The sequence below is a fragment of the Lachnellula hyalina genome (genome assembly GCF_007821495.1).
Source record: "Lachnellula hyalina strain CBS 185.66 chromosome Unknown contig00016, whole genome shotgun sequence".
Taxonomy (NCBI): Eukaryota; Fungi; Ascomycota; class Leotiomycetes; order Helotiales; family Lachnaceae; genus Lachnellula; species Lachnellula hyalina.
In genome coordinates, this window is record NW_022157130.1 from 20,821 (window position 1) to 45,185 (window position 24,365).

At 47.0% G+C, this 24,365-nt stretch overlaps 7 protein-coding genes and 1 non-coding gene across 8 annotated transcripts; 4 read left to right on the plus strand and 4 right to left on the minus strand.

The window, feature by feature from the left end:
- Positions 1–700: 700 nt before the first annotated feature.
- ACSS3 (Acyl-CoA synthetase short-chain family member 3, mitochondrial) lies at positions 701–3,121 on the plus strand (the record flags this gene model as incomplete). The annotated part of the gene is made up of 4 exons (XM_031145954.1): positions 701–865; positions 984–2,390; positions 2,552–2,630; positions 2,676–3,121. 4 exons carry the CDS (start codon positions 701–703, stop codon positions 3,119–3,121), a joined length of 2,097 nt encoding a protein of 698 aa, XP_031008380.1.
- Positions 3,122–3,887: 766 nt separating this feature from the next.
- Positions 3,888–3,988, minus strand: LHYA1_G000966. Its single transcript has one exon. It is a non-coding gene; the product is annotated as a tRNA-Leu (tRNA).
- A 3,167-nt stretch (positions 3,989–7,155) lies between these two features.
- OpS2 (MFS transporter) lies at positions 7,156–9,228 on the minus strand (the record flags this gene model as incomplete). The annotated part of the gene is made up of 4 exons (XM_031145955.1): positions 7,156–7,383; positions 7,640–8,119; positions 8,478–8,794; positions 8,853–9,228. The coding sequence occupies 4 exons, from the start codon at positions 9,226–9,228 to the stop codon at positions 7,156–7,158; spliced, it is 1,401 nt and encodes a 466-aa protein (XP_031008379.1).
- A 644-nt stretch (positions 9,229–9,872) lies between these two features.
- On the plus strand, positions 9,873–10,775 carry OTU2 (OTU domain-containing protein; the record flags this gene model as incomplete). The annotated part of the gene is made up of 1 exon (XM_031145956.1): positions 9,873–10,775. The coding sequence occupies one exon, from the start codon at positions 9,873–9,875 to the stop codon at positions 10,773–10,775; it is 903 nt and encodes a 300-aa protein (XP_031008337.1).
- Positions 10,776–10,827: 52 nt separating this feature from the next.
- LHYA1_G000969 (uncharacterized protein) lies at positions 10,828–11,677 on the minus strand (the record flags this gene model as incomplete). Its single annotated transcript, XM_031145957.1, is given in 5 exon segments — positions 10,828–11,162; positions 11,233–11,341; positions 11,354–11,509; positions 11,548–11,645; positions 11,662–11,677. The coding sequence occupies 5 exon segments, from the start codon at positions 11,675–11,677 to the stop codon at positions 10,828–10,830; spliced, it is 714 nt and encodes a 237-aa protein (XP_031008336.1).
- A 251-nt stretch (positions 11,678–11,928) lies between these two features.
- rhlG_4 (Rhamnolipids biosynthesis 3-oxoacyl-[acyl-carrier-protein] reductase) lies at positions 11,929–12,841 on the plus strand (the record flags this gene model as incomplete). Its single annotated transcript, XM_031145958.1, has 3 exons — positions 11,929–11,958; positions 12,020–12,164; positions 12,228–12,841. The coding sequence occupies 3 exons, from the start codon at positions 11,929–11,931 to the stop codon at positions 12,839–12,841; spliced, it is 789 nt and encodes a 262-aa protein (XP_031008351.1).
- A 5,200-nt stretch (positions 12,842–18,041) lies between these two features.
- Positions 18,042–18,695, plus strand: ccg-6_0 (Clock-controlled protein; the record flags this gene model as incomplete). The annotated part of the gene is made up of 3 exons (XM_031145959.1): positions 18,042–18,203; positions 18,332–18,414; positions 18,473–18,695. The coding sequence occupies 3 exons, from the start codon at positions 18,042–18,044 to the stop codon at positions 18,693–18,695; spliced, it is 468 nt and encodes a 155-aa protein (XP_031008352.1).
- Positions 18,696–20,971: 2,276 nt separating this feature from the next.
- LHYA1_G000972 (putative uncharacterized oxidoreductase) lies at positions 20,972–22,073 on the minus strand (the record flags this gene model as incomplete). Its single annotated transcript, XM_031145960.1, has 2 exons — positions 20,972–21,769; positions 21,819–22,073. 2 exons carry the CDS (start codon positions 22,071–22,073, stop codon positions 20,972–20,974), a joined length of 1,053 nt encoding a protein of 350 aa, XP_031008353.1.
- Between the last annotated feature and the right edge of the window lie 2,292 nt (positions 22,074–24,365).

Below are 24,365 nucleotides of genomic sequence, written 5' to 3' on the forward strand. Positions count from 1 at the left end.
GATCAAGAATTAACTTTGCCCTCCAAAGCAAAGTAAAGCTACCAACAAAGAGGCGAAAGTAACGGATCGGGACTTGTGCTAGAAAAGCCATCTTGTATATGTTGTTGAATAAATCTCACGCATAAGAGTACGTCTATGTACCTAGGTATATGTATATACATGCATAGGTAGGTAGGGGTGTTGGTCGGGCCGGACAAGCGGTGTATGTAAAGTTACCGAGCTTACAGTACAGTACCTAGTACAGTAGCGTAATGCGGGGTTCTCAATTTTGGAAGCAACACAACATCACTCTTTCCCCTACCCCAATCCCATCTCTTCTCTCTCTCCTATATCGGACTTGAAGAGATAGGTAATACGGCTCCTCTTACCCCTACCGAGTTATACTCGGTTCAAGAAACCTAATACTCCATCGCGTTCCTCAGGTCCGAAATACGATATATATGTATATATACCCGGGGTAAAAGTCATGAGCGATTCTTAAGCTCGTGTCATTCCCTTTCTCTTCTCACTTCTATTGAATTGATATCGATTCGGTCTTGATGTTCCAGTGAACTGCATTCAAATTTAAGTTGGGATTCAAAAGCCGCGGGTGGCTCTCACAGGCTGCAATTCAATACCAAACTTATGCCTCCACATTCTCAGAGTACGCACACTCCATAATCAGGCAGACGACTCTAACGACAACTCAGATCAATCCAATATGCCTTCCCATCCTCAAGACGAAGTCCAACATCATTCCCTCACCGATCCCGGGACATTTTGGGCTGAACAAGCGTCCCATCTCCACTGGCACAAAAAGCCCACCTCCACCCTTTCGAAATTCAAGAAACCCTTGAAGTCTGGCGTCAACCACGATCACTGGGAAGTAAGTAACTACTTTCTTTGTTTCTCTTCTCTAAATTTGCTGTGTTGGGGCTCCCGAAGAGCGTTTCATCTTCTCGGCTCTTGCTTTCTATAGGAAACAAGGTACTAATGTGTTGAAGTGGTTTCCGGGTGGCGAAATTTCAACCTGCTATAACTGTGTAGATAGACATGTTCATGCAGGAAACGGAGACCAGACCGCAATTATCTGGGATAGCCCGGTCACGAAGACGAAACGGAAGTATACGTACAACCAATTGCTTTCTGAAGTCGAGACCTTCGCTGGTGTTTTGAGGGAGCAGGGTGTAAAGAAAGGCGACGTGGTTCTGATATATATGCCTATGATACCCACGGCTCTCATTGGAGTCCTTGCCATTTCTCGATTAGGAGCCATTCATGCTGTAGTCTTCGGAGGCTTCGCGCCCGCGTCATTAGCTCAACGTATCGATGCTTCAAAACCCGTCGCCATACTCACCGCCTCATGTGGAATTGACGGGGTCAAACCTCCCATGTCATACAAACCATTCATCACTGAAGCTATCAACCTTTCATCTCACAAACCAAAGAGAACAATCATCTGGCAGCGAGAGCAACTTACATGGGACAACATTGACGAGCTACATGGGGGAAGAGCTTGGCAAAGTCTGGATAAAGATGCACAATCACGTGGGTTGAAAGCTGATTGTGTCCCTATCAAATCCAGCGATGGTGTTTATATTATTTACACTTCGGGAACAACAGGGCTACCAAAAGGGGTCGTTCGAGAAGCAGGCGGCCATGCTGTAGGTCTTCATTTATCAATCAGCTACCTTTTTGGCATCCATGGACCTGGAGATGTCATGTTCTGCGCATCAGACATCGGATGGGTAGTTGGGCACTCTTATATTCTTTACGCACCTCTACTCACTGGGGCTGCGACAGTGCTTTTCGAAGGTAAACCAGTGGGTACTCCAAATGCTGGGGCGTTCTGGCGGATTGTTGAAGAATACAAAGTCAATACATTATCCACGGCACCGACGGCTCTGCGAGCAATTCGACGCGATGACCCCGAAAATAAGATGTTCAAGGCAATCGGTGAACGAGGTGGCCTTAAGCATCTCCAGGCGCTTTTCTTGGCTGGCGAGAGATCCGAACCAAGTATTGTAACAATGTATCAAGAACTGCTCAAAAAGTATGGCTCACCCGGAGCGAGTGTAATCGACAACTGGTGGAGTTCAGAGTCCGGGTCGCCAATCTCTGGAATTGCGTTGGTACCTCACGCCGGGAAAGATCGGAAGACCAAGGACAGAAGTGTGCAACCCTTAGCTATTAAACCAGGAAGTGCGGGGAAAGCCATGCCAGGTTTCGATGTCAGGGTAGTAGACGATACTGGAGAGGAAGTTCGAAGGGGTAATATGGGCAATATCGTTCTGGGAATACCGTTGGCGCCTACAGGCTTCCGCACACTTTGGGAAGACGAAGAGAGATTTTACAAGGGGTATTTAAAACGATTTGAAGGACGGTGGATTGATACTGGAGATGCAGGAATGGTAGGCTTATTCTCATACGAAAATATGTTTTCCTCAATAGGTGAGGAGCTAGGAGCCAGGAGCTATCTTAAGAGCGCATATGACGGCTCCCGAGACAACCCCTAGGCTTCTTAGCCCTCTCCCTGCACTTGGGTTTTTAGTATGCTAATGCGTTTGGGCAGATTGATAAAGACGGATACATTCACGTTATGTCTCGGTCAGACGACATTATCAACGTCGCCGCTCACAGATTCAGCACCGGTGAGTACGTGGATTGACGTATGACTATTGCGCTGACAAATATAGGCTCCATTGAACAAGCTATTTCATCTCACCCGACCATCGCCGAATGCTGCGTTGTTGGCATTCCAGACGCTTTGAAAGGTCACCTCCCCTTTGCATTTGTGACTCTGTCTACCGCCGATCATCCTTCCTCTGCAATTCCCTCTGACCAGGTCTTTGGCGAAGTCCAAAAACTTGTCCGTACCCAGATTGGTGCAATAGCTTCCCTTGGAGGCATGATTCAAGGCAAGAGTATGATTCCCAAGACGCGCTCGGGGAAAACCTTGCGAAGAGTCTTGAGGGAGTTGGTTGAGAATGCCGTGCATGGCGAGTTCGATAAGGAGGTTCAAGTCCCTGCCACGGTAGAAGACGCGAGTGTGGTTGAGGTAGCGAGGGAAAAGATTACCCAATATTTTGAAGAGAAAGGGGGTGATTTGCATAAGGCAACAGAGGCTAGAGCAAAACTTTGAAATAGCACATATATGTATAATCTAGAGGAAGAAGTTTCTCAAATTCGAAGCTTCGATTATCTTCAGGTTAGCTTGAGGGTCGTCTTGAAGTTGAAGTTTGACCTTCTTCTTTCTTTCATCGATACTATGTGAGCTGAATATTTTCGGCGCGTTCGTCTTTTCTTGCGTACGACTCTTGTGCAACGTAAGACAATATATGACCTTCTGCCGACATAATCTGTTTCGCGTATAAGGCAAAAAGATGCGATGTACGCGGTCCCATTTCTGGAGCAGGGTAACTACTCAGTTTGATTATTCGGAGAGAAGGTTTCCCTCCAGAATTACCGGTAGTTGCAAGCTGACAGGCTCTTCCTGGTGACTAGGACTGAATACGAATTGCAGCTTTAAAAATATCAGCAACCATCAGAGCAAAATTTGAGCGACGACTCAACCAGATGAGGACTAGCCTTTCTACCTCAATTGAAGTGGGGAGCTGCCACAGACTTTCCTTATTATGGAGTTTTCCTTGAATAAAAACAGATTACGATTGCCTTAGCCTACAGTACGGGAACTTTCTCCCAAGTAAAATGTCTGGAATCTCCCCCCCCCCCCCCCAAAAACAAAGAAGTAAAAAAAGTTGCGCCTAAGAACAGATATGGTATAAGAAAAGGATACGAAATGGAAGGATCTAATTGGCGTAGAGATGTTATAGTGGTGTTTCTCCCGACACACGGCAAAAGAAAATGAAGAGTAGGCAAGAAAGGTAAAAAAAAAAGGCAAAAAAAAATGAACAGAGAGGGATTCGAACCCTCGCCACATAAAGTGACCAGGAAACAATGTTAAGTAGTAACCTTAACCTGGCGCCATAACCAACTCGGCCATCTGTCCTTGTTGTGATTTGTTGGAGGGAATTTGTCTATTCTGGTAGTTATCTGACCTTTCCAAAACTAATTAAATGTGGAATTGGCCGAGTGTGGAGGTTTCTTAGCTAAAAGTCCCTACTTGTAGGGCCTACCGCGTTTAGCGAGTAACCTCGGCATTCCACCCATCATCCATCCCCTCATCCCAGCATTCTTTCTTTCATCTTTCACTTTCTTCTTACTATTCTTAGAATTACTACTAGATGTAGATAGATACGTATGTTTTCTGCCTTCCCTGTCCTGCGGTTTATCTGGCACAGCGAGTGCAGTCAGGAACCCCTTTTCAAAGCAAAGGGCGCGAGAGTGGCGCTTCAATGCCGCAACCTCCAACCCAGGAGCGTAAGCTATCTTCAGACCTGTATTCTAGACTTTCCACCCAATGCAGATGCCACCTTCCAGACATACCTTTCAAGATCGTCGTCTATCTTTGAACCTGCCAAATGATTTGTCGCGAAGATAAGTGTGCTGGCGACAAATAAAAACAGTACTTCGTTACCTCAAAGCTTGTTAGTATACGTGGATATCGGAAGATCTACAGAAGGGTAAGAAGTCATAGTTTATTATCGCCCGGTTGGGCTTTCGGAAAACTAAACGTCATGCCCGTCTTGTTTCGAAAAAGGACGAATCAAATCAGGCAATTGAGTGTTCATGAGGCTCATCAGTTGCCTCTGAGCAGTTGTGGAACAATCTACGTTTCAAGTCAAGACACCCCTCCGAGAGCCGAAACGAAACATGCGGGCGGGACGACTCTATTGTTCCCTTTAACCCTACAGTACAAACAAGCATTGGATGGTTTTTCTAGCCTGCACATTATACGGGTCCGTGAATAAGAGGGCGAAATGCCTGAAACCACCATCCACGCCCTCTCGATTTGCCCCGACAGAGATAAACCCATTGCGGTAGTTACACTACATAAGCGTGGTGTATAGAATCAGTGATATCACAGTGATTCTGATGATTGTCTCCCCACACTCGTTTACACAGCGGTTTGCTTCTTTCGAATTTCTTCGTCACTCGGTTGGTTCTTTGAACCATTGTTTGCACCAGAATTTATTGCCAAAGCCTCCGGAGCCATACGGAGCACGGTTCGCGTCAATGGAGAATGTAAATGAGGACCAGGAACGGGTGCTGCGCTGTTGGGCCTCCACGAATGGACGGCGCCGTCCTGGGAAGAAGGTGAAGGCTTTTCTCGGTCTTACTCAAGGATTGAGTGGTGAGCAAATTGACCAGTGGTGGGAGAATCTACAAACGTCTGAGAGTAAGGACTCCCCAAGCTACGCAAAGCCTTGTTAATAATGCGACGCAGATAATGAGGAGAATTCACATCAAATAGGTCAATCATATCCTCCAAATGCTCCTTCTGCCCAGCTTGAATTCATGGAGCTTGATGCTCCTGATCAAAGTACCCAAGGCGCCCAATTATATTCCGGTCATTTTCCGTATGGTATTGATATGAATGTCAATTTCAAATCATCCGCCATTGCGACGCAAGCTTGGTCTCCTAACGGTGGAGGCGTCACCATTGAGGATAACATACTATTCACGATTCCTGTTGGAGGCAGCGTACAATCAAACGCGTGGTCTCCGATTGATTGCTATCAGAAGGGTGTCTTCAGATCTTCCGCGTCATCCCTTGAGTCATGTCCCTTGCTTTCGCCGCATCAGAGTCACGGCAGCATCGACAGGTCTTCTTTCGGCTCATCTTTACGAACTTGGGACACGGCATCAACACTAGCCTCTGTCTACGACCCTTGCTTAGACGACTCTACAATTGAGGATTTCGAGACGCATGTAGCTCAAACTGTTAATCCTATCAGATTATCGAAAGGAAAGGCTTTGTCGAGCTCGGGTTTTTCAATGAGCCAAACAATACTAGAAGAAGCATCGCCGTTCCATGAGCATATGATAACCTACCCGAAGGATCGTGGCAACGAGAAAAATGGACCGCCGGTTCCTCCAAAACCCTCAAAAGGTCAAGGGATCTACCACTGCACAGTATGCCAAACCCAAATTTCTCGGAAATCGGATTTCGAACGCCACGAACACTCTCACGACCCACAAAGATTCTGGACTTGTATGCTAGGGGATCCAGGTAAGTAACCCTCTTGGAAGAAATTCTTCCTACTTAGAATATCTCTTGACTGGAGTATTTTCAAAAGTTGACTGCTTCTGAAATATTATCTTAACTCCTCTGGGACATTGCTCCGGTTCCTAAACCCTACTGCACCAGGCAATGCTGACTCTGCGCTTCTAGCCGTTCAGTCAGCAACGGGATGGACTTGTGTTTTCTGCGAATGCTTCAAGACGAGTCGCATTGACATGGCCCAACACCTCAAAAAGAAGCATAGGTTCCATGAATGTACCAATAAACCACATGACAGTCGGACGTGGCTAAGGAAGGACAAATTGAGGCAACATTTACAACAGGTGCATGCGTTGTCAAAAGACTCGAGAGGATGGGAATCGTGGCATAGGGACCCGACGAAAAAGAAAAGGGCCTGGGGATGTGGTTTCTGTGGAGCTTGCTCGTTCACGTGGGATGGTATGTACTCGGACATCTTGATTCTTCTATTCATCACCTCTCTTTTCACTGTGTTGGCTACCTTGCGGGCTCTTTGATGCCTGTCTCTTGCTTCCAGTTCTGTGTCTTGCCGCTGACGAGAAGAATAGGCCGGATCAACCATATTGCTGAGCACTATGAAAAGCAAAACATTAGTGTTTGGCAATGGTCACCTTCTCTGGTTGTGAAAGGATTGCTGAAGCAATTTTCTCCCGATTTTAAAGTTGGTGAAGCTTGGAAAGCGCTCGTGGGGTCCACCCCGAACAGTGATCGTTCGCTAGAATGGTCTAAAGATAACGCTAAGATTTTGAAGCAAAAGCTCGAGTTCCATGAAGGCTCAGCAACGGAGATCGCTACAGAGGCGAGGATGTTGGCGTCGAATTTTAATGTTGAAATCGACAGTATGGCGTGGACCACCAATCCGGACTCGAGATTCCCCACCATCGCCTCCCCTATCGAATTCGGTGACACCGAGAAAGGAGGGTGGCGGAGTACATCATCTACTATGATGTCTCAAGGGTCGTCCTTCCAGGAACCAGCTACTCAGTTCGATATTCCAAGTGACATCCCCAACTTCATCTGAGACGAGCTTCCATTGAGACTCGCCACTGCGGTCCGAAACGTCTCATCGCCCACACCACCGCAAAGGAACTTATCCAGCAGACAATCGCCAAGATAGTGAACACCCACCCATCTCCAATTGCATTGATAATAGGGCTTGCGACGATTCCTCCTACGCAAGAGAATATATTTCTGACACAGTTATTCACTGCAACACCACTGCTGGATTTACGAGGCATGAGCTCCGTCAACATGGTCGTGACGGTCCCAAAAATAATCATGCTGCCTATGCCAAAAAAGAAATTCGCAATCATTGGTACAATCCACTGCAACGAATTAGTACTTGGGTTTCCTGGACAGAACAAAAGCCGAAAAGATGAAACAGTCTTCTGGAATCCACCGCAAAGTCAAGGAGTAGAAGCAAAGCAAATGGTTAGTTACTATAATGCCCTTATCCGCCGTCCAGCCATACCATAAAAGCGCCCCTGGGAATATGACGGCAGCAAGCCAAACATTTTCTCCCATACGATCTTCGGGAATAAAGATAAGTTTTCCGGCCTCATCGAACCTACCAGCCGCTTTAGCCTCTCGGTGCATGATATGGTCCGTCCATCTTCCGCCCAACACAGACGCGAGGAGGTAGCCAAGAGAGTTGGGTATGTAAAGAAGGCCAAGGATAATGACGGAGAAGCCGTAAGGAGGCTCAGAGAAGGTCTGCTGTATGGATATATTAAGGACGTATAATGAGCCAAAAGCTATGGATGCAAGGTAGACGGTAATCAAAACGGCGGGGAAACGCAGATATGCCAAGACGCTGATGGGGTCGATGATACAGCGCTTGAAAATTTTGGCCACTCTCTTGGTCTTCAGGTGGATCGATTGTTGTGTCGAGGTTCGAGTCAACGTTCCTCTGGATTTTTCATCGGTGGGTGGAGTGGCGGCAAGGGCTTTCAGAGGAAGACGTCGCACATCAAGGGTCTCAGGGAGACAGAACGTTAATGTAATGAATAATAAACCCCCATAGATTACTTGGAACCATTGGGTCGAACGCCAGCCCCACTAGATCACGGGAGAGTTAGTGATTTCTTCTTCGAGAGTGTTTTAAGAACAGGAGAAGAGCAAGTTCCCTTTTAAGGTAATATGTAAGGAGTAGTTGGAGTACATTAGACGAAACATGATAGAAGGGGGTAGGGTAAAATCAAAGAGCCAGTTATCCTTACGGCCTGCGCCAGGGCACCGCCGATGATTGGTGCAAGCAATGGTCCCAATAAGGGTCCTAAATAAAAAATACCCTTTCACGGTTAGCGAGCACTTTATATATTTCAGTAATAAATACCATGGCTCTACCTCGTTCTCTGACTTCCCAGATATCCGCAATCGTGCCAGCTCCTACTGCTTGTACTGAGGCTGCTGCCCCTCCTCCGAGAACTCGCATGATAATAAGCATGCCGATGGATGTAGAGATAGCGGAGATGATATTCCACAGGGTGAATAGCGCAAATGAAACCAGGTATATAGTCCTGCGACCTAGTGTCTCGGAGAAGGAAGACCACCAAAGGGGAAATATTGACATGGCTAGCATATACATAGCTACTGAGAGATTTGTGATGGTTGGCGTCGTATTCAAGTCCGTTGCCAACTGCGGAAGTGCAGCTATCAAAATCGTCAGCACCCACTTGACCGTTCTGATATCTGAAAAGGGTCCACATACGAAGGAATATGGCACTCCCCATTGGAGCTGCAGCAGCTGCAAGAGCAATAATGAAGGTGATGAACCATTTCGTACTATTCTTATATTCATAAGGCCTCTCAACCTCGGGTATTATACATGCAAATCGCCCTAGCAATCCCCGCCTTCTAGACCGAGGAACTATCGACAGTGCACGAGACAGAACTTCTGACCCATCTGGAGCGGGCTCTACGACATTTGTAGATTGAGAATGAATAGATGTCTCATCTGAGGTCTTTTCTTTCTTGTATTCATCATCTCGTAAGGTAGATACACCTGGGTGTTCAACGGGGCCGTCAAAGTCTTGGGGAATTGGTCGACTGCTTTCAATGTCGTCTGTCTCTGGATCGAGTCTCATTTTAAATGACACTTATAGGAAAGAGTTTGTGGGCGGTATCAGGAAGGTGGGGTAAGAGGGGTTTCCAGAAGAAGGATATATAGTTCTATGGTGCGGGTCTGAGAATAATAATGAGAAGAGATGACAATTCTGAGTAGGCAGGTGAGGGGTGGAATACCAAGAGAAAAAGGATTGTAAGTTGAAGTTGAGGAGTATGTTCAAACAAGTAATATATAGAGGTGCAAAGATGCAGAAACCGTTGAGCAAGGCAAGCGCAAGGGAATAACCGCCCAGGGTCCGGGAGATAGTGCGTCTCCGTCTGCATACAGGATGATTGTTGGCGAATGGAGAACTTCCTCCCATCTTTGCCATGTTCGTTCGGCCTTGTCACTTGTCAGGGTCGGTCAGAGTCGGTCAGAGTCAGAGTCAGAATGCGTGGCGGCGGGAATAACGTCAACGTGTAGTAGTAGTACTCATTTAGTCGGTTACTCGGCACGGCACGCTCTTTGTCTTTCACTCTGCGCACAGGGCGTACCGAACCATCTGCTTTGTAGGGAGAGCAAACTTACCTAAACCTGGCTGGGCTTGGCATGGAGAGAGAAAAAGTAAATGAGACAACACAACACAACCCAACCCCTCCATCTACCCCTCCAAGAAGTCTCAAGATGGAATCCTTCGAAGCGATGCAGAGCCGCCATCGCAAGGAGCAAAAGGACCTTCAATCGCGCCTAACACAAAAGAAGAAAGGCGCAACCAAGAAGAATAGAAAAGGGGTCAATACCGAGTGTGAGGGATTGGAACGACAATTGAAGGAAAGGCAAGAGCAGGAGATCCTTGCGCTTGGTGGTGACCCTGTACCTGAAGACAACGAAGTCCAAATCGACGACGAGCCCACCGATGTAAAGGGCGATGTCAAGGGCATTATTCAAAGTCTCGAGACTACCACAATTTCCGAGCCTACCACCTCCGAGAATGGCCAGCCTCGAAAGCGCAATCGGCAAAAGGAACGACTTGCACGACGAGCGGCAGAACAAGACGCGGTCGTAGAGGAGGCCAAGAAAGAGGCTGCGAACCAGCCAGACCCCAAGGCTATAGAGCGAGATATAATGCTGAAGCAGTTCAAGATACAGGGGCTAGCGGAAAAGGTCATTCGACCTGATGGTCATTGTTTGTTTTCAGCAGTCGCGGACCAACTCTCACAAATGGGAATTCCTCTCGGGGCGGGTTTAGACGCAGAGCTGAAAGAGGACCAACGATATAAGGCCGTGAGAAAGGCAGCTGCGAAATATATCGAGGGTCATCCTGACGATTTTGTGGCTTGGTTGGACGAGCCTCTGGACAAATACGTGGAGAAGATTAGGGATACAGCAGAATGGGGCGGGCACCTAGAACTTCACGCTCTGGCCAAGACATACAACGTGGAAATATGCGTTTTACAAAATGGAGGGGCCCAAAATATAGAACCCCGGCTGGAGGGCTCGAAGGACCCAGAAAAGATCTGGCTGGCCTACTATCGCCATGGTTTTGGCTTGGGCGAACATTACAACTCACTACGGAAAGCACCCTGAGGAATATATTAGGACTTTGGACATGATTTCGGCTACTATTTTTTCCAGGCGCCTATTCAGTCAGTAACATTTCCCTCGGCATCATACCCTTCCGCTGAAATGTCCTCTTTGGCTGAAAATGGGCAACCGATTCCAGGCCGGTCGAATTACTTTGCTCTGTAATATCCGCCTCCTTGAGGTCGCCGTCTTTGTCATATGGAAGCTCTTCTCCAGGATGCTGCAAGTGACACTTGTATACTTTTGGTGGGAGAAACCAAGGCGGACCACCCTCACTCGCTGGCTTGTCTGTTAGCCACTCCAGACAAACAAGTCTTCCTGCAGGGCCAACGATTCCGTCATGCGTTTGGACCAAGCTGGTCGCATTGATGGAGGCAATGCTGATAGGAACTATAAAACTGTGAGAGATTACCAATAAATTCCAGGGAAACGAACGGTATAGTCATATATCAGATCAAACGTTCCTCAACATCCTTCTGAAAGTCTCCTTTGAAGAAGTCTTCCGCCAACCATGTGACTTTTCCTCTCTCAACACCTTCCTTCGTCTCATAGGTACCTTCCCCATCCTTCTATCCCTCTACTCTCTTCGCATTTTCCAAGGCTTTTACAGAGATCCCAAGCCCGTAGGCATCATATCCATGCGCAGCTAATAATAGGACATCATAACCTCTTCCACAGTCCGGAACTAGCGCCTTCCTCTTCCTTCCTTCGGGGGGAGCTTCAAACAGACCCCGGCGCTCAGTCAGTACATCGATATATGCCGTGTTGGGGGAACCATTGTCCCAAGGGTGAAAGTCCTCTTAGAGCTCATCCCATTTTGGGCCATGCTGGGAAGGATCAGTGTTGTCGAAATGGGAGAAGAGTCGGCCGCAGCTATATTTTGGTTGACCTGACTTATCTGTCATCGTAGAAGTCCATAGGGGCGTGGTCTGTAGAAAATGAAGAATATTGTATAAAACATGATTACTTCTTAGGCTTCATCTTAACTAAGTTGGCCTGGGAATTTGGGTGGTGCAAACAGGACCCACTCTCCTTATCGTGCCTCGGCTTTTTGCCTTTTTGACTACCCCGGATATGCGACACTGATGTTTGTATTTCAAGTACTTCATAATCTCTTCTAATTCTCAACAATCATAAACAAAAGGTACTCTTCACAATGGATTCAGCAAGCTTATTTAACGTCAAGGTAAATGCGCAAACCCAATCTCATCCATCCTACTTTGCATCTATAGTACTAAGATGTTTAGGACAAAGTGGTTCTTGTCAGCGGAGGGGCAAAGGGTATAGGCCGCATGATATCTGAGGGATTCGTTGCAAATGGTGCGAAAGTATACATCTCATCTAGAGACGCCAAAGCGTGCGAGCAAGCTTGCAAAGAATTAAATGCACTTGGTACTAATTCCTTTTACCCCCTCTTACTCTATTTAAACAGAAGCTGACATCTACCCCTCCCAGGCAAAGGAACCGCGCACTCCATCCCCGCCGACTTCTACAAGCTCGAAGACTGCAAACGGATGGTTGATGAACTCAAGAAGAGGGAATCGAAGCTACACGTACTCGTCAATAATTCTGGCTCGAACTGGGGAGCCCCATATGACGAATTCCCCGACGCTGCATGGAGTCGCGTCCTGACGCTAAATCTAACCCGTGTCTTCACAATCACACAAGGCGTTACACCTCTTCTCGAAGCAGCAGCGACAGATGGCGACCCAGCAAGAATTATCAACATTGGCTCGGTAGACGGGATCCGTGTCCCTAGCCTCGAGACATTCAGTTACAGTGCTAGCAAGGCGGGACTACATCAACTGAGCAGGGTTCTGGCAAATCATTTGGGGAAGAGGAATATCACTTCCAATGCGTTGGCTTGTGGGCCCTTTGAGAGCAAGATGATGGCTGCTACACTGAAGAACTTCAAAGACACCATTGTTGCGGGCATTCCTCTTGGCAGGATTGGAAGCCCACAGGATGTCGCGGGGGCGTGCTTGTTTTTGGCAAGCAGAGCAGGTTCATATGTTAATGGTGCTACGATTGCGCTGGATGGGGGGAGTTTGGTGGGCTCGAAGCTATAGGTGATGAATAATGAAAACTTGGGCTAGGTTGTGCACTTTGCGGTTTAAAATGCATGTCAAAATATTTGATCTTTTCTTATTTTCGAGATTATAAGTAAGGATTGTACCAGCTTTTGATACTATTGTTATTCCATGAGGCTGAGTCGCTCAGATCATGGAGATGTCAACGCTACAATACTCTAGTCATTGTTTTCTGCTTGTGCCCTCGAGGTTGCACTTTATACTTACGACACACCAGACAGTTCTCAGGAGTTAGGGCAGAGCTGGAGGTAATGGAGTACCTCATTTCCTTTTTGTTTGCTCTAAACATCCTTGTTTTCTTTCTTGAGCCCCATAGTCTACCCTTTATTACACACCTAGGGTTCCCAGTTTTTTGTTTGCTGTTCAGTTGCATGCTTATGTACAAGTCTACTCAACCATAAGCCCTGCTATTGCAACAATATTGCTATGCTATGCTATACAATACAATACAAATTTCCCCTCTACATTTGAACGGCGCGTCCCTCACTCGAACATCGTTTCCAGATGTCATGGCATCTGCCTTCAATCAACCCACTCACATCTGACACGACATCCAGCCGCAACCTCCCACGTCATATATCACCACGACGTATTCCAACAGGCGTCAGCAGGCGTCAATAGCCTCCAGTAACGGCAGGTTCTAATCACAACCACCGAGCCCGAGCTGATTTGAAAGGATCCCTGAACAGAAAATAGGTCTCCATGCACTGGTAGGCTCTTGAACAGGTGAAACGCGGGCCGGGACATATAGAATCCTTTGAATAGGAAAACATATGTGAAGCACGGAGCCAAGGTTATGAATAGAGGGCCTGGAGATACAGACAGCAATAGGGAAAGCTAGGTTCCTGAACTAGACTAAGGACGGAGCTACTAGCCTATAAAGACTGACCGCGAGCTAAAACCATTGCCATTATCAATAGTCAGAGGATGGGTTTTACAGCGGACCAAAAAGTCTTCATCGACCCGATCATTCCCTCACATACACGCAGGGTTATTTTCAAATTGGTTGGTATTCACATAGGCAAGGAGCCTTGTTTTTAAAGACATTCATCGTGTGTTTCGACCGACAATTAGAAGTAACGACAATCTAGGACATGGCTGAAGAACACCGCATATCATATTACAATATACCTGTAAGAGTTAGCATTAACAGTTCAAAGGAGTCAATGACTCAAAAGACACATCTGTATGCCACAACTCGGCCATCTTGGTCTGGTTGGTTTGGCTACTATAATACATTGTTGAGTGATCATATCCATGTTCCACATAGGCTTTATACCCCTTCATGGTTCCAAGACAATTCACTTTCGGAAAGTTAGAGAGGCAAACTAACATTGATAGTTTTTGGTCATATGAAGGGTTCATGGGAGGGTATAAAACTACAGCTGCTGTTTGGCCTTTCAAGCGCAAGCTGCTTTGAAGCGGTACTCGATGGGTGAGAGCAAAAGGGGTGGTACGTACTCTCACACCGCCTCCTCCCGCGTTTTGATCTGTTTACATCATCATATCATGACCGCATGCTGTTTGTGGAAATGACAAACTTGGCAAAACCGTATACCTAAAAAGAAAGCTTTAAACCAAAGAGCCCGGTACAGTTTCCTTTCAAACGACACTTGAGAATCAGGACAGTGTGATTGCTAATTGAACAACCGTTTGCACTGAGCTCCTCCGCGGGTTCCAGGAGCATGCCGCCAAGTTCATTTCGCTGGCAGTCCTTGTACCCCGCCTGTTACTTCCAAGCTCAATATGCTTCCCACGAATATCTATACCGTGCGGTGTACAGCTACCTCGTCCATTCGCACTTTACTCCACGGAGTGTACCTCTGTCATTGCCAGGCGAATAAAAGATGCCGACCATCTCGCAAAGGTTTTGGCAAGACTAGTGCTTTTATGTACAAGAGTCTGCGGGCCGAGTCTCCTGGTTCTGTAGATGCAGTCATTCTGCACCTTAAATGACTGGAGATTTGGAACGTAGAACTGATGGTTTGTCGGCCTTGTTTCTCCTCGAACTACATCTTGAACTGAATCCATGGGACCCAGTACCGGATCTTATTTTCCTCCAAACTCCAAGTCTCTTGAATTGGTGATACGCCAACCCTGTCTCCTCGGCGTCGACGTTCCTAATCATCTAGGCCATCCCATTTGGCCGTTTCCCCTTTGTATGATGCCTCAATCCGACAAGGAACGACGATTGGCGAATTTAGAGTGACGCGTCATCAAGTAGTTGGAATTCTGGGAATTGTTGCGGAAAGTACGAGGCAGCCGCAAGCGTTGACGTATGAGAGCAATGGGTCAGGGATCTGCCTCGATGAATCTTTACATATGAAGATAAATTGCGATAGTTGAGTTTAGATGTTCTTTCGTGTTTTTGATAGGTAGTGGTTGGTCTTCGGTCTTGATCGTAGGTGGTTTCCCATTGATTTTAAAACAATGCTGAATGGATGGAGTGAGGGCAAATCTTGAGTAACCTGTAAAGTTTCGCTGCGCGTCAATACCGGTAGTACCTACTTGTTGTACCAGCAATATGGATGCTGTATACCCACTGGGGCTACACATGCAAGCATGTGAAGCATGCCCCGCAGCCAGTTGAAACATTGGACCTGAAGAGGGTTGTCAGAGGCACATGGCCACCTGAAGGAGAGCATCAACGTTCAACACCGGCGGCGGGTGTTGAGGCATTAATTGAACCTCGTGGGCCACAATGGAAGGAATGAGATATGCTGAGCGCATGGCATAAAACCATGAAGCAAACACTTATGGCACCATAAAACTTAGGAAGTGGGGAAACATGCCAGCATGCCAGCCACGCAGAAGCAACGATGCATCGAAATGCTGGAGGGATACTTGCTTGAATACGAATTGATTACAATGCGCACCTGAAATGATTTACCTATAGATGTTGAAAAAGGGGGAAAGGAGAAACGAGGGGTTCGCTGCTATTGGTTGTGCGAATGACCTTCTGTATCCATCGACTCGACTCGACTCTGACCGGAGATTCAAAGTGCAGATCCCATTGAACCTCCAACCTAAATGGGGAAAGCTTAGTTGTGTGCCTGCTCTGCCAAGGCTGCCATCTGGACTGCCATCTCGAATACGGTATTAAAAATGTGATACCGTATTGTACTTCGTACCTTCAATTACGTGCCGTACCGTACAGTAATAAGGCTCGACGCGTAGAGTGGTGGTGGTGGTGGTGAAAGTCATCCCGCGTACCTTACATTACTCGGTAATGTGGGCGTAAACTAAGGTAGAGCTGGGCTGGGCTGGGATCTGAGACTTGCGCAGGAACGAGAGTGGTGAGTGGCGGGCGGGTGAGATCGGTCGTGCCGTAAGCAACTTTGACTTTTGGGCCGCGGCGCGAACCCCTTTACTTATCAATGGAAAAAGAGAAAAAGATGCTAGTCTTGGAAAGGTATTTTGATCATATCACAGGTTATGATTGGCGGCACGGAGGAGAAAAAACGGAACCATAAGCCGTAAGGCAGTCTATCGAATTCTTGTCTATTCTGGGACATGAATACTGATGGCGGCTGAAGCGATGCCATAAGAAGCGCCGAGTGCAATTTCAAATTTCACTGAAATTTGATGGGACCCACCCACTTCCATCTACAGATTCTACACGTGAAATCCGACGAGTCTAGAGTAAATCATCTACAATACATTTACTACAGTTACCGTAGCGGCTCCGTATTGCGAGAGTATTTGTTATGGAGAATTGTTCGAGGCCGGAGATCAGTGGGGAGCTACCAGTAAACCTGGTTCATAAGGCTCAACAGATATACCATGTACAGTACAAGTGGGAGAGATGATTACTTGTAGATTGGCCTAGCTGTACAGCTGTCCGTACAGTAGAAGAGATCCCCCGTTATGATTATAATCATACTGTACCGTGCCGTAGGGCTATTCCTGCTTTACAGCTCATTTTCCGATACCATACCATAAGTTCATAATGTATCCATGATGACCATCATGACCTACCTAGGCAATTTACCTACTATTGCCCTAATCCTCGTATTGTGTGATGAGTCCGATCAAATGCCAGTGCTTTACCGCTCACCCCAGTTCGAGGACCTAGACATGCTTGAGTATGATTTGCTGGGTCATAGGGCAGGCCACCCACCGGTGGTGGTAGTGGACATGGCAATCTCAAAACGCCCAAATCATTCGTCTTTCTCGAGACACGGCAATTTAGCCATACGACGGCGCCTGAATAATAATTATCAATCCAGCGGACTAGCAGAGCGAGGCACTGAAGATACGATACCCCTTTATTGTCAATGGGCTGGCAGACTAAATTTATTTCCCCTGACCCCAGCGACGTGGCAGGGCTGCTGTAGTGTAGTGATTTTAGCCAGGAGAAGTGGCAACGGGAAGCAGTGAGGAACGGCGTATAGCGGCATGTACGCAGCCGTAGTAAATTATGATTTAGGGGGCGATAGGATGAGGATACCGGTGTTTTTATTTGTATACTTCGTAGTACAGATGATTCCTGCATATTACATGATGGCGAGGGGTGCATGGTATAGAGGAGAAGGAGTAGGAGAACAAGCAAACGGAGGCCTCGACACGACACGTACTGGATAGTTCGGAGCAGTGCTCCCCCTATCAAGGAGCACAGTACACACAGCATACCACAACGTAAAGACCACTGAGCATGAACAGCTTCAAGCTTGAATCTCTCCCCCTGATGCAAATCTAGAAATGGCGCCCCACTGCACAGTTGTCACTGGCTCAGCGGTACGGAGATGCCATGCCATGCCATGCAATGCCATCCCAAGGGTGCCTCGTCCAGCTTGCATCTCCGTCTTCATCGGAAATATAATATTATTCACTAAATTGCCCCATCGGGGCTAACGTATAACCTGAACCTGTAGCCTTAGCCTCGAGCTAGACCCTTTAGACCAGGAACCGGCGTCCAAGCAACTCGCTAATTCACCTCACCCTCTAGCGTGTCCCCTAACCCTATTTGCGCCGCTCATAGCAACTGCCCGTATAAAGAACTTCCCACCACCCTCCAACTCGACTTCTTCTTTCCTCACCCACACACTCTCGTTCTCAATCAACATCTACCAGACTTTTTGTCACTTACATTCGTTCACCCCACAATCAACAACCTCAACCCTCTCAATAAACACTCACCCTCTTAATTACTTTCAAAGTAAATAATACCACCGTCAAGATGCAATACTCCGCCGTCGCCCTCCTTGCTCTCGCAGCATCCGCCTCCGCTGTCAAGAACGGCACCGTTGCCTACACCACCGAGGTCCACACCGCATACACCACCGTCTGCCCTGCCTCCACCGAGTTGACCTTCAACGGCGTCACCTACACTGCCACTGCCGTGAGTAGCCTACAATCAATCGAGCGTGGAGAGTTGGATGGGACGCGTGGAATCTACAGCTTCGCGCGTCGCATTCACTCGTCACCAATTTTCAATATTTGAGAATTGCCTACTAACAACGCATCTAGAGCACCACCTTGACCATCACCAACTGCCCTTGCACCGTCGTCAAGCCAGTGTCCACCTCCGCTGCTGTGTACTGTGCCACCTAGTACCCCCAAACCGCCTCCTAGTGCGGTAGTCGAAACATGTTACTGACTGTACTATAGTGCCCCATCCAGCGCTGTCGTTGTCCCAGCCGTCTACACCAACGCCACCACCCCAGTTGTCCCAGCTAAGACCACTGCTGGTGGATCCGTCGGTACTACCTCGGCCAAGGCCTCCGGCACTGCCACCCCATCCACCATCACTGCTTCAGGCGCCAACAAGGCCATGGCCTTCTCCGGTGCCAGCCTTGCTGGTCTCCTCGGTCTTGCTGCTTACATCTTGTAAGCGGTTCAACTTCCTTTCGCAAATCCAACGGTCACGAACGTACGATTTCATTGCGACTCGGTAATTCATGACGGGAGGAAAAGCGGTTGGCAGGTGGACTCGGGGGATAGGGTGGTCTGGGTTTAATAACAAACGGTGTTCTTGCATTGCTCTATGGAGTCATTCGTCTAATTTTTACGACACGGCCACGCATGCAGGTCGCGCATACCCTTTCTTGTAATTGCTTGTGTGGTCGAGAGTGTTCATCAACACGAGGATCCAATCATACCCCATAGTGTGCGGTCTTTCAGGTGTCGCGAGACATGGGTGTTCTTGTTAGTAATATTTTTCTCTATCTCATGGCAGCTGTTCTTTAATGAGGGCGTCAGGAGTGGGGAGAGCTTGACAAATACAACGAAACCAACACTCAGTTCCATCTGAAAACCTTTTTGCTTTTTTAATATGTTTGCTTCGTTGTGTGGCATAGACTTCTTTACATTAATGACTTTACGCTGTGGAGTGTTTATTGGTCTTTGTCAAGAGAGAGTCAGTGCTGGCGCCAGTCAAATGGACAGCTATTTATTGTATAGTAGATAGAAATGAACATGAAGACAGCAGCATTGCTCGGAGACCAAGTTTTGGCCCAGCACCCCTTTAATGAATGGCTTGACTTTGGAGAGTGATTTGCCTTTGTCTTAATTGACAAACCCCTTGATTGTCTCACATTCAGGCTGAATGGTGGGAGATAAAATTGAAACATGTGGTGCATGAAAAGGAATGCCGACTGGCCGAGTATGCATGCATGCATGGATTATAATATTACAAGAATATTAATGGCATCGCATTAACAAACATCGATAAACATTTACAGACAGGCAGACAAGACAGCCAGCAGCCACATTCACATGGATCTCTTACCTATCCCGCTGCAAAGAAGTGGGCGCAGCCAAAAACCCTCAAAAGCAGGAGATTAACGCTCGAAACGTTACAATTTGGTGGCGCGGGCACTAATGCAGGAGTACCTAAGGTAACGAGAAGGTGGCCAAGGGAAAAATCTTTTCATTGGTGGGGGACCCGCTTTAAAGTAATCTGGGAAGATAAGGAGGTGGGAAAATGGGGGTGGATGCGTCGGTACAGTACTCTACTGTAGGAAGGGATGATGATGATGATGATGATGATGAAAGGGGGAGGCATGGATGGAATCGAATGGTGACGCGTGAGAGAGAGACGCGTTTTGGTGTTTGACTACCTACGTAGGTATCTATCTTCAAAAGGGGTCATGTTTGATGGACGCGGCTGGCTGGTGGAGGTGTGATGGACTGACTGGATTGGACTAGGCTGGATCAAGTGGGATGAGCTCGTGATTAGTATCACGTGCCCGTGCATGATATTCCCGTTCAAGTGAGATGAGACTCGAAAACGCCATGTCGGGCTTGTCTCAAGTAAGGAGGGAGAGGAAGAGGAAACTTCTTTGGGAAAAGACAGGAATGGTTTATTTATTGGCCTCATTCTTCTATCTCAATAACCCAACTGACACAATCTCATCACGGATTCACTACATTGATCCATGAATGGTCTTTCTCTTTGCCTCAGGAGATGATTGAGTTGAGTTACCAGAGCTTCGCTAGGGGGTGCCTAGGTATATACAAACAAAAGAATATACTTCAAGTCATACTTCTTCTCAGGTGCCTATATATCCAGCTTCTCTTCCCACTTACTTTCCCCACCAACAGCAGACAAACTATGAAAGCCAATAAACATATCTGCACAGAAAGCAACTACTTGTTGTGTTGTGGATGAGGTGGATGGACGAAGACGTGTTGCATATTTCTCATTATGGAAACTTGATGCTGTATCATGAACGTTAATCGTCATATATCTTTAAAATCGGCTTTGCGGTCAAGGTTCTATAGCTATCATTCGTCTGAGTGGCGAATTGAGAATTAACTCAATTTGTACAAGTGTTCTTCAAGGAAACGCTGCCCCGTAAGAGCTTCAGTTATGTCTCGTTCCAATGTTCACGCCTAACTCCCACCATCCTTCCATTGTCCCCAACGCCTTTGATGACTACATTCTTTGGAGGTCCCTTGAGACTTACTTGTTTAGAGAGCTGCTCTCGTAGTCACAATTTTGAAGCCACATTTAAGTGAATACACATGACCGTGGCAGGACCCCTTCTCTTTCTATAAAGTAAAAGTCATCAATTCATTCGCTGTCTATAATCTATAATAAGAGAAACGCTGCGTACTAACTACTTATTCCAATCATAAATATTTACAAGAAGCTTCTCCAAGCCCTCAGGCCTTGCCAGTAGCCTTCTCAATCTCAATAAACTGAGCAACCATATCATGAATACTAGTCTCCAATGTCTTGAACTCAACCCCAAGCTCCTTCTTGACCTTGCTGTTATCAATCTTGTAGACATCAGGGTAAGGAGCATTCGGTGTTCCTTCCGGGACCAAATGCCTCTTCTCCGGAAAGTCTTTCCGGATGATATCGCAGATTTGCTGGTAAGTGTAGCCAGAAGAGGCAGTGACATATCTTTGTCCGGCAGCTTTTGGACTCTCAAAAGCACGGGCATGGATATCACCCAAGTCACGGACATCAACCCAGCCGTAGAAGCTAGTCTCGGGGACTTCTTTGCAGCTGCCATTAATGAGACGGTAGATATCTGCGGCAGACGTGTTGAGATTGTCAAGGCTGGTGACGACAGAGCCGCTGGGGCCGTAAACCATAGGTGGGCACAAAGTGGTAATCTCGAATTGTGGTTTGTGTTCTTTAACGTAATCATAGGCTGCCTTCTCGGCAAAGGCCTTGGATGCGCAATAAGAGACGGCGCCAGGTGAGTCTTTGTTGGCAGCCACTTCATAAGGGCAAGGGTTCCAGTCCTTCTCGTTGTAGACGTACCCTGAGCGAGTGCCCTTGGGAATATCTACAACGGATGCGAAAGAGGAGGTAATGACAACGCGCTTGACGTTGGGAGCGTTCTTCTGGACAGAGGCCAGAACCTCTGTGGTGCCTTTAATCGCTGGCAGAAGAAGATCCCGCTCATTGTCCTCGACTTGAAGCAGGAATGGAGAAGCAGTGTGGATAACCTGGAAAATGTTAATAGGCGACTTGCTCAGCTTCATTGGTATAACTTACTCCATCTACTCCTTTCACTGCCTCATCGTGCCCGCCTGGGATCTGAATATCCTTGACAATGGCGAAGGAGAGCTGGTTGATGTATTTGCTGTGAGACTTCTTGATCTTGTCGGCAGAAGCATCGTTTCGGACAGTTGTCCTCACGTTATAGCCACGAGAAAGGAAAGCAGTGAGGACTTCAGCAGCGACGAATCCCGAGCCACCAGTGACAAGTATGGTCTTTCCCACTCCGGAAGTGGTGCTGTTAGAGGCCATTGCGAATTATGTGGGGATGGTTATCAGGTGGATTTTAATTGAGTGATTTTTATTGCAACTAGATTGAGATTGATGGATGGAATGGTGGAGTGATGATAATGCTGCGGTGTATGGGAGACTACTCCATCGTCGACTTTGACGTGCATTATATACAGACAAAAGAATTGCCATGACGGAGTCAATTAGGCCGCTGAGACAATACATGATTTCATACTTCGGTCTTAGGAGCAACTTAGTAAGGTCGTCCTAGCATCGTCGGGGATGCAATCGGGGAAGAACTTTGCAGTCGGACATGTTTACTGGTTTTTCTCGGCGTTTAACAGATGGCCTCTAATGATTGGTTGAGGTGCTCCACCACCGGAGTAGCTCCTCTGGGTGGGTCGGCTGACTAATTGACTACACGACGACTCCGCTCTGCTACTCGGTCGGCACTTCACTTCTCCGATTTATACAATTTTTACTAGGAGCCCAGTATTCTCCGAATGATGCCCGAAGCCTTGTTCCTAAGATACTTCATATATAATATATGATTGTATTTATCATTGTCCCAAGAATAAAGTCTCTCCATATGGGAAAAGCAGAGATGTGGACGCTGCGACGCTACGCATTCTATATACAAGCTTAACTTTTTGACGCTCACGTTGTTCTTTTATTTACTTCAAGACTTTCACATAGACCGGGTTTTTATAAAGTATGCAGCTCCAAGCCGCCTTGTCCTCTCAACTTTATCTTCTAAAGTATATTTGTCTAAGCAGTCCTGGGAGATTCTTGCACCTGCGTCAAGCTGCTTTCCACCTATCATGAACATCGCCCCCACTTAACTTAGCAGCCAAGCCGTGCTGCAACTCGACTCCTCCTTCATACACGAGCATGAGACTCCTCACTAGGTTCTTTGCTACTTGTCTTCATCCACACGTTGTTTCCTGTCCTTTTAGTTGAGTTGCCTTACCTTGAGGATCCCGCACCTTCATGATTTGGCTCGCTATAACAAATGTATCGGTCTATTTGACGTATCCTTGTCAACGAGTATCAAATTGAGAGGGCAATTCCCGCATAAAAATTGTGTACTTCAAGCGTGTTGTAAAGAGTGTACTTCCTTTGCAATCCACTACGTCCATTGATGTGAGAAAGAGATACTTGATGGTGGGCTGTCCGATCATTGGTAGAGGTTCCTGTGAAGGAGGTATATCCTTCAGTATCACCTCTGAAAAGCCGAGCTTTAGTTTCAGTCTTATTGCCACAGATTCAATGAGAGATAGATGGCCTCCGATCTAGACACCTTAATTAGCACAATAGTTTGACTTCTCCGCGATACCTTTCCTTAAAAACTCCCAATGTGCCGCTGTTCGCTGGTGTCATGAGGGCCCGTAAGACAATAAAACCATTTCACTCCTTAAGTCCGACTTACTCGCAGAGTAGACTGTGGCATTGTTGTAACATTTCGTGCACAAGCACCGCCTTTCCCCCTTTCTTGCTCGCTTAGCTCGTGACCGATATAGAATCTCACTTCGCTCCGAATCTCCACGAGAACAAAATGCAATCACTGCACTTCTATTTCTTATTTCAAGTCTCCGAAGTCGTGTTTCTGGGTTTGTTACATTTGTATCCTCACAAAGAAATAGGCCGCGAGAGTGCGATTCCAGCAAGCTTAGTACCCAGGCAGAAGCAGAGGACTCGGACGTAAAAGCGAAGTATCTCGTATACATAGATACCGGAATCCAAGTACCTTAATAGTCTCAGACCTCTAGGTGTTCCCAGGCAATGTCAGACCCTCTCAAGTGCTGGGCATGAGTGATCATGCTGGGCAGTCCATGCAATCGTCTCTTAAACCGGCTTCCTCCACGTACAGGGTCTAAATTCCTGCGAGAGAATATTGGCAGCCATTGACTGAATAGACCTCCGAGTCACTATCTGATGCGCGCTACTTTTCCTTCATCCAACCTTCAGAGCGAAAATAACTTTTATACCCCACGTATTTTAATTGCAACGCATCACCCTTCCAAGAGCTTGCAAAGAGATTAACTCCTACCGTGTTTTGCGGCCCTCTCCACAGAAAAAAGCGGCACACAATTTATCATATGCCAGGTAACGTAGGATATTATAAAAGTTGATGAGAGCCAGTGCCGATTTTTGTGTCTGGCATAGGGGAGCATAATAAAGAGCCTACGGGTTTATGATTGATAATCCTGTTATGGGGAAGGCCATAAAATACTATAGGAGTCATCTCGGAAGGAAATCAAGTTCTATACCACCAGGTACGGAAAAATACGAATAATGTAAAGACACCTTCTA